At 35.1% G+C, this 14,767-nt stretch overlaps 1 protein-coding gene across 1 annotated transcript in view; it reads left to right on the forward strand.

Annotated features, from left to right (window-relative positions):
* Window positions 1-4,495: 4,495 nt before the first annotated feature.
* Window positions 4,496-14,767, forward strand: part of LRRC63 (leucine rich repeat containing 63) — a 32,121-nt gene continuing 21,849 nt past the window's right edge. The window contains exons 1-3 of the mRNA XM_045567270.1: window positions 4,496-4,580; window positions 12,553-13,236; window positions 13,701-13,769. Coding sequence (XP_045423226.1) covers window positions 4,496-4,580; window positions 12,553-13,236; window positions 13,701-13,769 — 838 coding nt within the window. The remainder of the gene's footprint in view (window positions 4,581-12,552; window positions 13,237-13,700; window positions 13,770-14,767) is intronic.

Here is a 14,767-nt window from a genome sequence, read left to right on the forward strand (position 1 = left end):
ACAGAGCTACCATACGGCAGCCGGAGAATTTGAACCTAAACGAACAGAGTTATGCTATGCTGCCTTTGATTGAAATTTGATGCAGATACTACAGTTCTTAATTAATGTGATAACTGTAAAATAAGATAAAACAAAATCAACATTTTGTGCCTTCCATATAGTAACAAACATTGCTCATGCTTAAATGCTTAGTCAACCTAATGCTAAAGAAACAAATATTACTTAACTTTTTTTGGTGAAGGACACAATCATATAATATACACAAATATGCAATATTAGCTGGTTACAGACAAACATGTCTAAGATGATCACTGTAGCTAAGAAAACACAAAATTTGTTTGAATATTTGGGGTAGTGTGAATATGTAACACAATTCTTCCCCAGCAACATAATAAAAATTTGTTAAAATGATTTAAAAAATACCCTAAAGTAGTTATAATTATATATTAGTGAAGCCTTTGGAAACGATTTAAAATTTCATTTCAGTGTCTAAATTATAAAGCCTCAAATTAATCATTATAAATTGTTTTAATAAGGTTTAATGTTTATAGCACCTAGCAAAGTAACTTATGCATAGTAGGTTTCCAATAAATCACTCTGGAGTGAATGACTGAATTCATAAATACACTTTTAAAAACAGACATTGTCCTTTTGTTATGTTTGGGATTTTTTTAAATTCCATAATGCAGGCTGCATGACATTTCTTTATTAGTACTTTTTTTTCTTAAAGGAATCCCAGGATCTATAGTTCAAACAAGGGAAAGGAAATAACTATGATCTTAAAAGACAAAAAGAAATAACTGGCCAAAAATAACTAAGATGAACAGAATTGAAGTTTTTGTTTTTATTAACATTTGAGAAAATATAAAACTTTTCTATAGGCAAGAGCATGAAAACATATAAAATAAATGTGTATATTTAAGCCACTGTGACTGGTGAAGACAAGACATTTCCCAGTACATATAATTAATGTAAACAGTCAGGTAAATTCAGACCAAGAACACACTTCTTAAAAGCATTTTAGTGCCTTGGATTACCCTGGGAACTCAAGAGTTGAACCAATATGCACCCACAAATCACCATTCATTCTTTAAAAGAATTTTTAAAAATATGAGCATAAAAACACAAATTACTCTAGTTATTTCCGCAAGGTAAAATGTTAGGTTAAATCTGTTTAGTAAACCTCTGTCCTGTTTAAAAGGAAAATAAATAAGAGAGAGGTCTGTGGAAAATAATGAAGACGTCCAGCAAAACTTTTTACATCATACCAATAGAACCAACAGCAAATTTGAGGTTCCGCAAGTATCCCCTACTCATTACGGAAATCAATAGCATTACCCAAGGAATGTCCTGGGTTGCCTCTGCATAAGGCTTTTATCTCATTTTAGCAACATAAAAAAAAAAAAAAAAACCCGCAGGGCGTCTACAACCTTGGTGTTCAGCATTACCTTGGCATCCGTAGCACAATTAGCTAATAGAATGAAAGCATTGTGGTTCAGTTTGACAAGCTTCTTCACAAGGTTCTGCCAAACTGCAAAGCTGATGGGACAAATAAATAGGTGGGGACTGTCCTGTACAACAGATAAAGTAGACCCTTAAAATCAAAGAGGGAGCCACATTATTTCAAACAAACATGATTATTTTTTTAAAAAAGAAAGAGAATTGACGTAGTAATATTTTCAAAAACAGTAATAAATAAATCTAAAAAATAGTAAAATAATCCACATCAGATGTGATTTTTGCTTTCTATAATAAATCCACCCTGCATATCTGTATATCATTTGCATAGATAAAGCATGTAAAAAAAGTTAGAATAACTGATGTATACATATAAAACATATCAAGCCATGGATTTAATTTTCATATAATAACTATCATTTGCCTAAATGTCTGGTACTAAGTGGTAGAAATAGTAAGTAGCAGAAGACAAAATGTTCACACCTGAGGATGCTACATATTAAACAGCCCTAGGTTTTGGCCTTATACTTGCTAGAAGAATCTTGAAGGAATGAAGCCTGACGCCTGCTGATTCCACATGTGACAAAGCATTTTTAAAAAATTTTGTTATTGAAAAGTGCATTGCCTTGATTTTGACCACACAAAACTAAGAATAAATTTTAAAGGCCAAGAATCAGTCAGTATAACTGAATTCCAGTAGTTCTTATGGTAACTTTATTTGTTCACATTTACAGAATATGCACAATATGTATTACTTGAGACTAAACCTAGCCATCGGATCTACTTTTTGTTGTCAGTTTTCTTGTCTTTCTGAGAAGCTAATCAATCTCTGACAGACACAGGCGAAAGTGGAATAAATTCATGGTCTGGGACGGCAGTCTAATTGGGACAAAGTAATCTTACAAGGAAAAGAAACCAGATGCTAATACTCTTAAGGAAAACAAGTTGCATAATATTTTCCAGTCTGATGAAATACTTTTTCACTTTTCCACTTTTTTCATTGATTGTTTTAAAATATGTTTGCTACTAAGGAGAAAAAGGTTAGGGTGTGAATCTTGAAAGATCCCCAAAGCTAGAAAGGTATTTATACAGAAGTCTCATTTCCCAACATCTGTTAAAAAGTTCTTGCACCTGTACTTGAAAGGAAAACAAAATCCCTGGAAGGAAGCTTCATCTAGTTTACTTTCTGAGTTTCCACATCTACCTGAGTTGTCTAGCTCTTTCTCCCTTAAATCTCCAGAGAAACATGCACATACCTGCACACACATACGATGTGTCCATCACTGCACATACAGGTTGATCAACATCATGGCAGAGGACACAAGTCACAATACGGTAATCGGAACAAATGACTATGACAATAAGAAATTTGTTTCTTTTACTGCCCGCTCAGATCCCTAATGCCCCTACTTCTACACAATTCCGCTTCAGCCAGGAACTTTAAAGGATCAGAAAGACAAAACAAGTTGCATTAAAAGAGAGAGAGAACAGAATGTTTGCTTTTCCCGATCACTTCAACATTAGCAAAGGGACCTGGTGCGCAAAAGTGCGGAATTAAAGAATGCCAGCCCAGTTTCCAGACAACCGAGTAAAGCACCGTGTAATCAAGAAAAGTAAATAAATCAGAGTGGTCATTGCCATTATCAAGAAGAATAGTAATAACAATTGTCACCACGGCGTTCCGTACAGCAGCTGCACGTGGAGCCGGCTTCTCCTCCGGCCCCCACCGCCCGCTGCCTCCCCAGCTGCCCGCGCTGCGGCGGAGCAGGGCGACCGGGTGCCGCGCGCAGCGCCGTGGGGCGGGGCCGGCTCCGCGGGAGCGCGCGGGGGGGGCCCCTCGCGCCCGCCCCGCCCTCCGGCGCCTGCGCGTCCCGCAGGCTCGGGCCCCGCCCCCCGGTTGCTAGGGTGTGTCTCCTTGGCCTCGGACAGCACTTTGCTGGGCGATGGGGGTACCGTTGGTGCTTCTTTGGCAACAGCGTCCTGCGGGAAGACCCGCGACCTCGCTGGACCTTTCCTTCTCTGTCTAGATTCCAAGGAAAAGGAGATGGAAGACGAAAAGCTGGTTGGTTTCGGAAGCAGCTGATTGTCCTAAAGGGTAGTGTAGGAGTCCAACGCTTCCAGGCATCTCTTCGGATATTACGGAAGGAAAATGACCAGCATCGAGTGGAACGTGCTACCAGGGAGCAACCCTTGAGTGCTTGTGTGCAAAGTTATCTTTTGGCGGTAAACGGCCCACTTGTGCAAGTGTTCCCTTCTTGGCAATCAACGGCCTAGTGATGTGCCAGGCACTTTCGATGTTGCCCTGCAAACTAAGACCACATTACTTGGGGTGCATTTTCTCACACCATTTCTAAACAGTACTAATTGAGATTCCCGGCAGTCCTGGGAAATATTATAGTGAAGCTCATCTTATTTTTGAATTAAATAGTTATAGCTTAAGTATAGTCGTTTAAATTTAAAACAAGTCATTATTATAGAAAGAAAATTTGTGACTGGTTTGATAGTGCTGGTCTTATAGAATAACATATTTATATAATATGATACATATTATATAATAATATCTACTTGGGGGCTATTATAATGGAGAGACCCCACACACAATCTTTTTGGCCAAAAACTCTTTCTAAATTTATACTGATAAGATTTTGGAAACAGAAAAAAAATGTCATTTCTACTATTCTGAAAAATCAATATTTACTAGTTGAAATAACATTGGCAGACTGAACTTTGTAGTAACATGGGGAATTTTAGAATGCTCCTGGCGTGTAATAGTATACATATTTTAAAATCTCTATTAATTATAAACCTAAATTTTATCTGGATTATTTCTAGAAGTTTTAAAAATTTATGTTTTTACCCTTTCTTTTTCATAAAGGAATTTTGCTTGGATTCGATATGTTATTAACACAGAATAATTTTCATTAAAATGTAATCTAGATTCTAATACATTATTTTTTCAGCAACAATTTAAACATTCAATAACTTTTCAATTCTCACTTAAATCAAGAATTATGAAAAACAGCATTTATTCGTTAGAATGCAAAAGCACCCGCAACTTCTTCGAAGACCCTTACCTCCAAAATTGCTTAAGCTGTCTTTATGTAAGAAGAAAATCCATACGGGTATGTGTGTTTTTCCATAGAAATTACTTGACTTGCACAGCTCAGGATCACAATAGGTGAAGACACTCACTAATACCTTAAATGTTTGTTGTGAGATGAATACATCCAATTCAACTCTACAAGTACAGTGATTGACCCTCATTCCTAGATTCAGTAGGTTCATATTTATTTCATTGACAAAATTTATTTGTAAAATCAGCACTCCTAGAGCTGACTGATAAGTTAGGTTTGGACATGAGGAGTTTTAGGTGCTTAGGGCTTCCAGACTCAAATTTTAGAATTATTATTGTATGTGGAAAATGAGTTAGAATGAGGAGAAGGATGAATATAGAACCCTTAGGAATATTAAATGGTGAGTTGAGAGAGATTTACCTAGAAAGGAGAGATAAATTTCCAGAGTAGTAGGAATGGAAAAATGGTAGAGTATTATCATGGAAGCCAAGGGGAAAGTTAATTTCATGAAGAAGAGAGTGGATTAAAGTATCAAATGCTAAAAGCAGTCAAATAAAGATTAACAATAACATGTATCCATTGGGTTTAGCAACAAGATATCAATAATAACTCTGTGATAACAGTTTGGTAGTAGAGATGGCAAATTCCAGGTCATAATGGTTTGAAAAATAAATGTGAGGAGACTTGGGTTTCAGCACTAAAATGTAGAGACATTGGAAGTCACTACTCCCATCCTCACAATAAGAACAAAACAAACAAACTGATAATCAATGACTTTTCTTAGATTCATCAGAGAATTCAGGTCACAGGAAAAACTACTATCCCAATGTCTGGAGAGACAGGCAAATATATAGGGAATCACAGCTGAGATCAGCTTATTGGGAATAGAAGATTCTTGAGCCAGTAACTGGTAGGAACATTTAGGTGCTAATTTTGACCAATTTTTGGAGATTGAATGTGGGCTAGCAAGAGAGTTAAAAATCCTTGGTATCTCAGTGTTAAATTGTCGGAGATGCCTACAATATTATGGGTTTTATCTTCAGGTGCCCCAATCAATTTCTTCTGGTGAAGATCAGAGAAAAGTTTGCTAGTTTTTTCTCCAGGAGAAGGGGAAAAGTAACCATTTAAAAATACTCCCAGAGTATTTTCCATAACAAATACATACCCTCTAAGAGAAACTATTAACAGATTACCAGAATTTTGTTTGACCTGGGGGAAGGGAAAATTAGACATCTCTAACTCCCTTTAGCTTTCCAGTTTCATGTAAGGTGGGGAAAAGGCTAAGAAAAACTTTTGAAAGCTACAGCACAGGGTTCAGGCCCACTAAAAAATTGAAATTTAATCATAAAATTGTAGCACACTACCCCCTACACCTTAGAAGTCTCCAGCATAAGAACAGTAGATTACAACTAAGAGAACTCTAAGATGCAGACTCTCTTTAAGGAGTTCATAGAGAAGCTCAAAGACAAAAGAGGAAAAACACACAAACAACAACAAAAAAAGAAACTACAGGAAAGCAAAGTGTCTGGCACCTACAGATACAATTACCTTAATTTCTATTATGTCTGGCTTTCAACAAAAAATTTCAAAGCATGCTTAAAGACTAGAAAAACACACCGTTGGAGAGATAAAGCAAGCATCAGCACTATATTCAGAAAGACTTTGACCTTGGAATTATTAGGTAGGGAATTGAAAATAACTATGATTAATATCTTAGTGGAAAAAGTAGACAACATGTAAGAACAGATGGTCAATGTAAGCAGAGACATGGAAACTCTAAGGGAAAACTGAAATGAAATGCTAGAAGTCAAAAACAATGTAAAAAAATGAAAAATGTCTTTGATAGACTCATCAGTATCTTGGAATGACTGGGAGAAGAATCTATAAGCTTGAAGTATATCAGTAGAAAATTCTCAAACTGAAATGCAAAGAAATAAAAAGAATTAAACAAAGAAAAAGAACAGAATATGTAAGATCTGTGGGACAATTACCTAAGTTATATGTGTAATGGGAATACCAGAAGGAGATGAAATAATGAAAGCAGCAGCGGAAGTATTTGAAGTAATAATGAAGAGACCAAACCACAGATCCAGGAAGCTTAGGGAGCACTTACCAGGATAAACCAAAAACAAAATAAAACACAACAGCCTTAGGCAAATCATGTTCAGACTGAAGAAAACCAAAGACAAAGAGAAAATCTTGAAAGAAGCCAGTGAAATTATCTTTCAAAAATGAAGGATAAATATGGACATCCTCAGACAAATAAAAACTATGTGAATTTGTTGCCAGTACACCTGCCTTGAAAGAAATATTAAAAAGAAGTTTTTCAGAGACAGGGAAAATGATATAGGTCATAAATTCAGATCTACCTAAAGGAAGGGGAAGTGTAAGAGAAGGAATAAGCAAAGTTAAAATAAAAACTTTTATTTTTCTTATTCTTACTTGATCTATTAATAATAGATAACTGTTCCAAACAAAAATAGCAACAATATATTGAATGATTATAGCATATGGATGAATGAAATGAATGATAGCAACATTAAAGGGAATAGGAGACAGGAATTGAGAACACTCTGTTAAAAGACACCTGCAATACCCATGAAGCAGAAAGGAGACTTACATTAGGTGTAAATGTGTATTGTGAACTCTAGGACAAACACTAATTTTTTTTTTTTTTTACAAAAAGAAGTATAATTGACATGCTAAGAGAAAAGAAGATGGGATAATAAAGTGCTCAATTAAAGCCAGAAAGGCAGAAAAAGAGAGGAAATTTTTTAAAAGGAAGCAAAACAACAGCAATGAATAGAAAATTTTACAAACATGGCAGACGTTAAGCCAACAATGTGAATAATTAATTAGAATGTAAATGGTCTAAGCATACCGGTTCTAAGACAGAAACTGTCAGTAAATAAAAAACAAAGTCCAATAATATGTTGGCAATAAGAAACTCATTTTAAATATAAAAACACAGATAGATTAAAAATAATTAAAGAAATATCAAGCTAATGCTAACCAAAAGAAAACTGTAATAGCTATATTAACTTCTTGAAAGAAATAAAGTACCAAAACTCATAAAAGTAGAATATAGCCCAGGTATAGGCCTATCTTTATAGACCTGTATCTTTTAAAGAAATTGAATTAACTATTAAATAGCCTTCCAAAACAGAAAGCCCCAGGCCCAAATAGGTTCACTGGTGAATTATACCAAACTTTACGGAAGAAATTATACTAATTCTCTACAATCTCTTCCAGAAAACAAAGGGAATACTTTCTAAGTCAGTCTATGAGGGCAGCATATTCTAATACCAAAACTAGTTGAAGACATTATAAGAAAAGAAAACTACAGACCAGTATCTCTCATGAATATAAATGCAAAAGTCCTCAACAAAATATTAGCAAATTGAATCTAAAAATGCATAAAAATAATTACACAAAATGACCAAATGGGATTTATTCTAGATATTCAAGCTGGTTCAACATTCACAAATTAAATAATTTCATCCATCTCATTGATAGACTAAAGAAGAAAAATCACATGATCATATTGATAAATGTAGAAAAGCATTTGTCAAAATCCAACACATGATCATGAAGAAACTCAGCAAATTAGGAATAGAAGGAAACTTCCTTAATTTGATAAAGAATATCTGCAAAAAGAAAAAAACCTCCAAAACCTAAAAAACTACAGCTCACATCATCCTTAATGATGAGTAACTAAAAGCCTTCCCACTAAGATCAAGAACAAAGGAAGTCCCTTTTCACCACTGCTATTCAACATAGCGCTGGAAACTTCCAGGTAATGCAATAAGACTAGAAAATGACATAAAAGCTATACATATTGAGCAAAAAGAAATAACGTAGTCTTTGTTCACAGACTGTGTGATTGTATATGTAGAAAATCCCAGGCTGGGTGCAGTGGCTCACTCCTGTAATCCTAGCACTCTGGGAGGCCGAGGCAGGAGGATTGCTTGAGCTCAGGTGTTTGAGACCAGCCTGACCAAAATCAAGACCCCATCTCTACTAAAAATAGAAAAATTAGCTGGGTATGGTGATACATGCCTGTAATCCCATCTACTCAGGAGGCTGAGGCAGGAGGATCACTTGAGCCCAGGAGTTTGAGGTTTCATTGAGCTACAATGATGCCACTGCCCTCTACTCAGGGTGATAGAGCAAGACTCTGTCTCAAAAAAAAATAAAAAGAAAAGAGAAAAAAGAAAAAGAAAAAGAAAGAAAAGAAAAGGAAAAAAGGAAAAGAAAATCCCAAAGAATTAACAAAATAACTCTTGGAAGTAATAAGCAATTATAGCAAGGTTACAGGATACAAGATTAATATGTAAAAGTCAAACACTTTCCCATATACCACTAATGAACAATGAGAATTTAAAATCAAAACACTACAATTGATATTAGTATCCCCCCAAAAAAAGAAACACTTAGGCATAAATCTAACAACATATGTACAGGATCTATTTGAGGAAAACTACAAAATTGTGAAGAAAGACATCAAAGAAGATCTAAGTAAATGGAGAGATATTCCATGTTCATGAATAGGAATATTCAATATTGTTAACATTTCAATTCTTCTCAACATGATCTATAGATTCAATGCAATACCAGTCAAAATCCAAGCAATTTACTGTGTGTATATTTAGAAAATGATGCTACAGTTTTCATGGAAAGGCTAAGACCTAGAATAGCCAACATAATACTGAAGAATAAGAAAGAAGGAGGAGTATTACCTAACTTTAAGACACTGTTGTAGTGGCAAAAGAATAGACAAATAAATTGATGGATGAGAATACAGTGCCCAGAAAGAGACCTAAGAAATACAGTCAACTAATCTTTGACAATAAAGCAAAAATAATTTAGTGAAGAGAGGATAGTCTTTTCAACAAATGGTGCTGGAACAACTGGGCATCCACATGCAAAAAGATGAACCTAGACTAGAAGTTACACCTTTCACAAAAATTAACAAAAGACAAATCATAGATGTATGTACAAATGCAAAACTATAAAAGTTCTAGAATACAACTAGGAGAAAATGTAGGTGACTTTGGGTTTGATGATGACTTTTTAGTTATGACACCAGAAGAACAATCCATGAAAGAAAAAATTGAGAAGCTGGACTTCATTAAAATTAAAAACTTCTGCTATGTGAAAAGATGATTTAAAAAATGAGAGGACAAGCCACAGACTGGGAGAAAATATTTGCAAAACCCATATTGATAAAGGACTTGAATTCAAAGTAAAGAGCTATTAAACTCAACAATAAGAAAACGAACAACCCAAATAAAAAATGGGTGAAAGATCTGAATAGACACTTCACCAAAGAAGATATCCAGATGGCGAAGAAGCATATGAAAAGATGCTCAACTTCATATGACATTAGAGAATTGCAAATTAAAACAGTGAGGCACTACTGCAGACCTATTAGAATTGCTAAAATTCAAAACACTGACAATACCAAGTGCTAGAGAGGAGCATCAGGAACCCTCATTCTTTGTTGGTGGGAAAGCAAAACGGTACAAGCTACCTTTGAAGATGGGTTGGCAGTTTTGTAAAAAGCTAAAAACACTCTTACCATGCAATGCAGCAGTGCAGCAATCGTACACCCAGATATTTATCCTGTTGAGATAAAAATTTCTACACAAAATCCTATACATACATGTTTATACTAGTTTCATTCATAATATCTCCAAACTGGAAACAATTCAATAGGTGAATGACTAAATTAACCATGGTACATCCAGACAACAGAGTATTATTCAGCATTAAAAATAAATGAGCTATCACATCATGTAAAGGCCTGTAGGAACTTTAATTGCATATTGCTAAGTGAAAGAAGCCAGTCTGAAAAGGCTACATATTTTATGATTCCCACTATACAACATTCTGGAAAAGGCAAAATTACAGAAGCATTGAGAAGATCAGTGGTTGCCAGGATTTCAGGGAGAGGGGAAGGGATGAATAAGCGAAGCACAGAAGATTTTTAGAGTGGTGAAATTATTTTGTGTGATACTATAATGGTGGATACATGACTTTATGCATTAGTCAAAACCCATAGAACTGTACAACACAGAGTTAAGTCTACTGTAAAAATTAATAATGTTATTCAACATTGGTTCATTAATTGTAAAAAGTGTACCACACTAATATAAGATGCTAATAACATGTGAAACTGGTGCAGGAAAGGGATATAAGATAATATCCTGCTTAATTTTTCTGTATATCTAAAACTATTTTAAAAATAGTCTATTAATTTAATTAAAAGTTGCAGAATAGATAAAGTAAACAACAAATAGAACAAAGATAAGAGGAGAGGAAATCAAACTAATGAGTATAAATTACTTCAGTTTGCCATTAAAGGGGAGGATAAATGTGGTGAGATGGTGGTAGTTGGAAGGAGTTGTTCTGGAATATATTAAAGTGCTTGCTGTTTTAATGTGTTTTATTTTAATAGGAAAGAGTGAGAAAATGAAGATATTGGTGTAACTTTTATTGAATGAGCTAGCTTTGATTGGTTCCATATAAGTAGAGCAGCAAACATTCTTCTCCTACCACTGCCCTTCAAACTCGTGTGTCACACCTCTCTCTCCCAGGGCTTTTCAAGTCACTTTTGTACATTAGTTCTGTCTCATTTTCAGATATTAAAGAGTTAATTCAATCTAAGTCAATACTTCCATCTAGCATAAAATCAAACCTTGTCCCTTCTCCCAGCTCAGTCTACACCTGCTAATTTTTACAGAAGCCAAGGGAAAGAGGGGCATGATCAGTTCTTTCACCCTGTTCTTTTACTTTTCTTTTTCAACTTATAGTTTCTGTATCCTCCATAGGTGGGGCTAGGAGTGGGGAATAGTTAAGGTGAGAATCAGCATCAATTTTGTACCCCCTGAAATACCAGGAAATACAAGTCAAGGAGTTTCAAGGATTCTCTTATCTTACTCTGGTTTGGAGACGGCACTGGGTGAACCAGTAAGTTTTTGCTGCTCTGCAAGTATCAGTGGGATAGGTGGATAAGGGAGTAGCGAGATATTATTTTCTCCTTGTGGCATGCACTCTTATTCTCTATAAATGGTTCTCTAAGAGTCCCTCTCAATTAGTTTGAGATGGGGGATATCATCCCCCTTCTACCCACTATGGGGAGAGGAAAATGCGTAGTCCTCCAACAGCTCTATTCAGAAGAAATCCTCTCTCTGAACCCAGGTCAATCTCTAGCTATCTCTTATATATAAACAACAGGTGGGTGAAGGGCTAAGGGTTGAAAGAGTTGTTTTGGCCATCTGCTTGCAAGTTTTGCCTTAATGAATCTATTATATCTACATTAGAATGTAAAGGTCCTTACCATTTATTGCACTCAGCTGAAACAACAGAAAAATGTCATTTAACATTCTGTTGCATAGGAAATAAAGGACATATTTGATGTAGTGAGGTGCCTAAGAATTCAGACTCAGTGCATTTTCTGGACCTATGAGAGAAAAGAATACTTATTGTTGTAACCTAAATGAACTTATGGAACCTGATAGCACTATCAGAATGTTATCATGTTCAAAAGACACATTGGTCTGACATCCAGCATTCAAAAGAAATATAAATCTTTGCTCAAAAAAATTTCATATAAGAGAGTGCTAATGATGTATGATAAATAGCAAAACTTCATCAAAATAATGTTATCCATCCATATTGCCAGAATTTTAGTGTAAATCACTCAAAAGTATTTTCTTATAGCCCACTCTTCTCTCCTACAATTCTGTTCTTCCAAGAGTAGCTCCTTACCCTTTCTAAATCTAATACAATGTAGCCTTTTCACTTCTCCAGTTGTTAACTCAAACTTTATCCCAGGCAGCTCAACAGAAGTGCTGGTAGTTGAGCAAGTACAAATAGAAACAATTTTAGAAGATGAGAGAGGGGTGAGTGGGTAAAGAAAAGTTATGAATGCTAAGACATTAAAAGTTTTGTATCCGACAACTTTGATAAATAAAATCTAATTTTTCTTTTTTTTTTTTTCCTTTTTTTGGTGTAGCCAAGACTGGTGAAACTAAGTCTCCACATGTAGTGTTCACTCAAGAAGAAACCATTTCAATTAAAAGAGATAAAACTAGTTTTCCTGATGTTGTTTCAAGAAATAAATCACCAATACCTGTCAAAATCCAAAATTTATGTGTTGATTATCATGTACAAGAAAGAGTGACTACAATTTCAACACACCTAAAATCTACTAAGAATGTCCACTGGCACATTCCAGATACTTCTACTGGTTCCATATTTTTGCCAAATTGTCATGCAGCTTCCACTCAAGTTTTTGGGAAAGAAACATGCCAAATAAAAAGATCAAGGGAGTCAAAAAAGATGGTAAAAGAGGTTTATACTAGCAAAAAGCTAGAAGACATTTTAATTCTTTCTTCAGCATTCTCCAAGCGTCTAATTACTCCTAGCAAAATCATCCCTACCAAACACAAGAAAGCATACCCCAAGTATCAACCTTTGCCAAAGACCCCAAGCTATACTTACCAGCACATCTTGGCAGATTTCAGTGAAACAGTGTTAAGCCCTCTACCTAGTACTCCACCTGCTAAACCAGAAGGACGGCGGCTTGACGCTTTAACACAAAGTTCTGTGTGGAAACTAAAGGTTACTCAATTTCCAGATGGCATTTCCCTACCAACACCAGTTTTACCAAGAAAACCTCACAGACAGTCTATAATAGGTAAATACAATCTGAACATGGTCTATAATAATGGAGTCAAGTAGAGCAAAGGGGAGAGGAGGCATACAAATAAATGATGCCGCCCAACCCCTATTGGGTTTGCAGGGTAGGAAGACGGAATTATCTTTTGTCTACACATTGAATTCTAGGGCCATAGGGCAATAACAGAAGGCCTGACGTTGCAGATCTGCCAAGTCCAAACTGGGCACTCTATTCAGACTGTGGTGATAGGAACCAACAAGGAAACTCAAAGGATCAGAAAAGCTAATATAAAGAAGCAGTGAGAATGAACATTCATTCAGAAAGTGATCTAGATGAACTCCAGAAGTAGAACACCAATGCTGATGGATTTTCATGGATAATCCTAATTAATTAAATAATGAACAATTATACTGAAGTCACAAGACCCTCAAATGAATTTTTACAAGTATCGAAAAGTTGTCTCATTTTTTCTTTTTTTCTAGAAACTCTTGTAACAGAAAATGAAAATGTAGAGACTGTCCCAAAGCAAGTCACTCCAACCCCAATTGAAGGTAAATGCTAAATTTATACAATTCTTTTAGAAACTGTATATAAGATTATCTCTCTATAAAAATATTGTTGATTTTGTGTGTTTATATGTGTGTATGTGATTCACACATACATACTATGTCTCACCTCATTTTCAGTTCCTTTAAGCCATTTACTCAGAAGCTATGTGCACTTAAGTGTGGTTCAGTTAATATCAATTTGATATGTGTGTGTGTGTGTGTGTGTGTATACATATACACACACACACACACAGAGACATACCAGGGAATACTACTCAGCCATAAAAAATAATGAAGTAATGTCTTTGCCGCAATTTGGATAGAACCTTATCCCAAGTGAAGTAACCCAAGATCAAAAACCAAATACTGCATGTTTTCACATGTAAGTGGGAACTTAGCAATGGGTATTATACACAGTCATACAGAGTAACAATGGTCATTGGAGTCTCAGAAGCGGTAGGTTGGAAGGGGAATGTGGAATGAAAAATTAACTATTGGGTACAAGGTACACTTCAGGTGATGGGTACATTAAAAGCCTAAACTTCACCACTGTACAATTTATTCATGCAATAAAAACCATTTGTACTCCCTATATTTATTAAAATAAAATATTTTAAAAAATCAAAGAAAAAAATTTTTTAAATAATTCAATTGCTGTATTTAATAGGAGATTATGTACTGTAGAACACTACAACTACAGGACATTCTGAGGTCACTATTCATTCCTCCCAGTAGTTCTGTATCCCTGTCTGTGGCATAAATTATCTTCTGGGTTTCCTCTATGTCATTAGCCTAAACAAGTCATGCTGCCATTTTTATTCCATGTTTTGAAAGTTTTTATTTCCTTCAATTTTGTTCTAATTGTGTATTTTTGTAAAATACATTGTAAATATCAATTTATCTTTTATAGTTTTCTTTAAAAAAATTTTTTAGGTAAATACAATCTGAACATGGTCTATAATAATGGAGTCAAGTAGAGCAAAGGGGAGAGGAGGCATACA

Source organism: Lemur catta, chromosome 13 (genome assembly GCF_020740605.2).
Source record: "Lemur catta isolate mLemCat1 chromosome 13, mLemCat1.pri, whole genome shotgun sequence".
NCBI lineage: Eukaryota > Metazoa > Chordata > Mammalia > Primates > Lemuridae > Lemur > Lemur catta.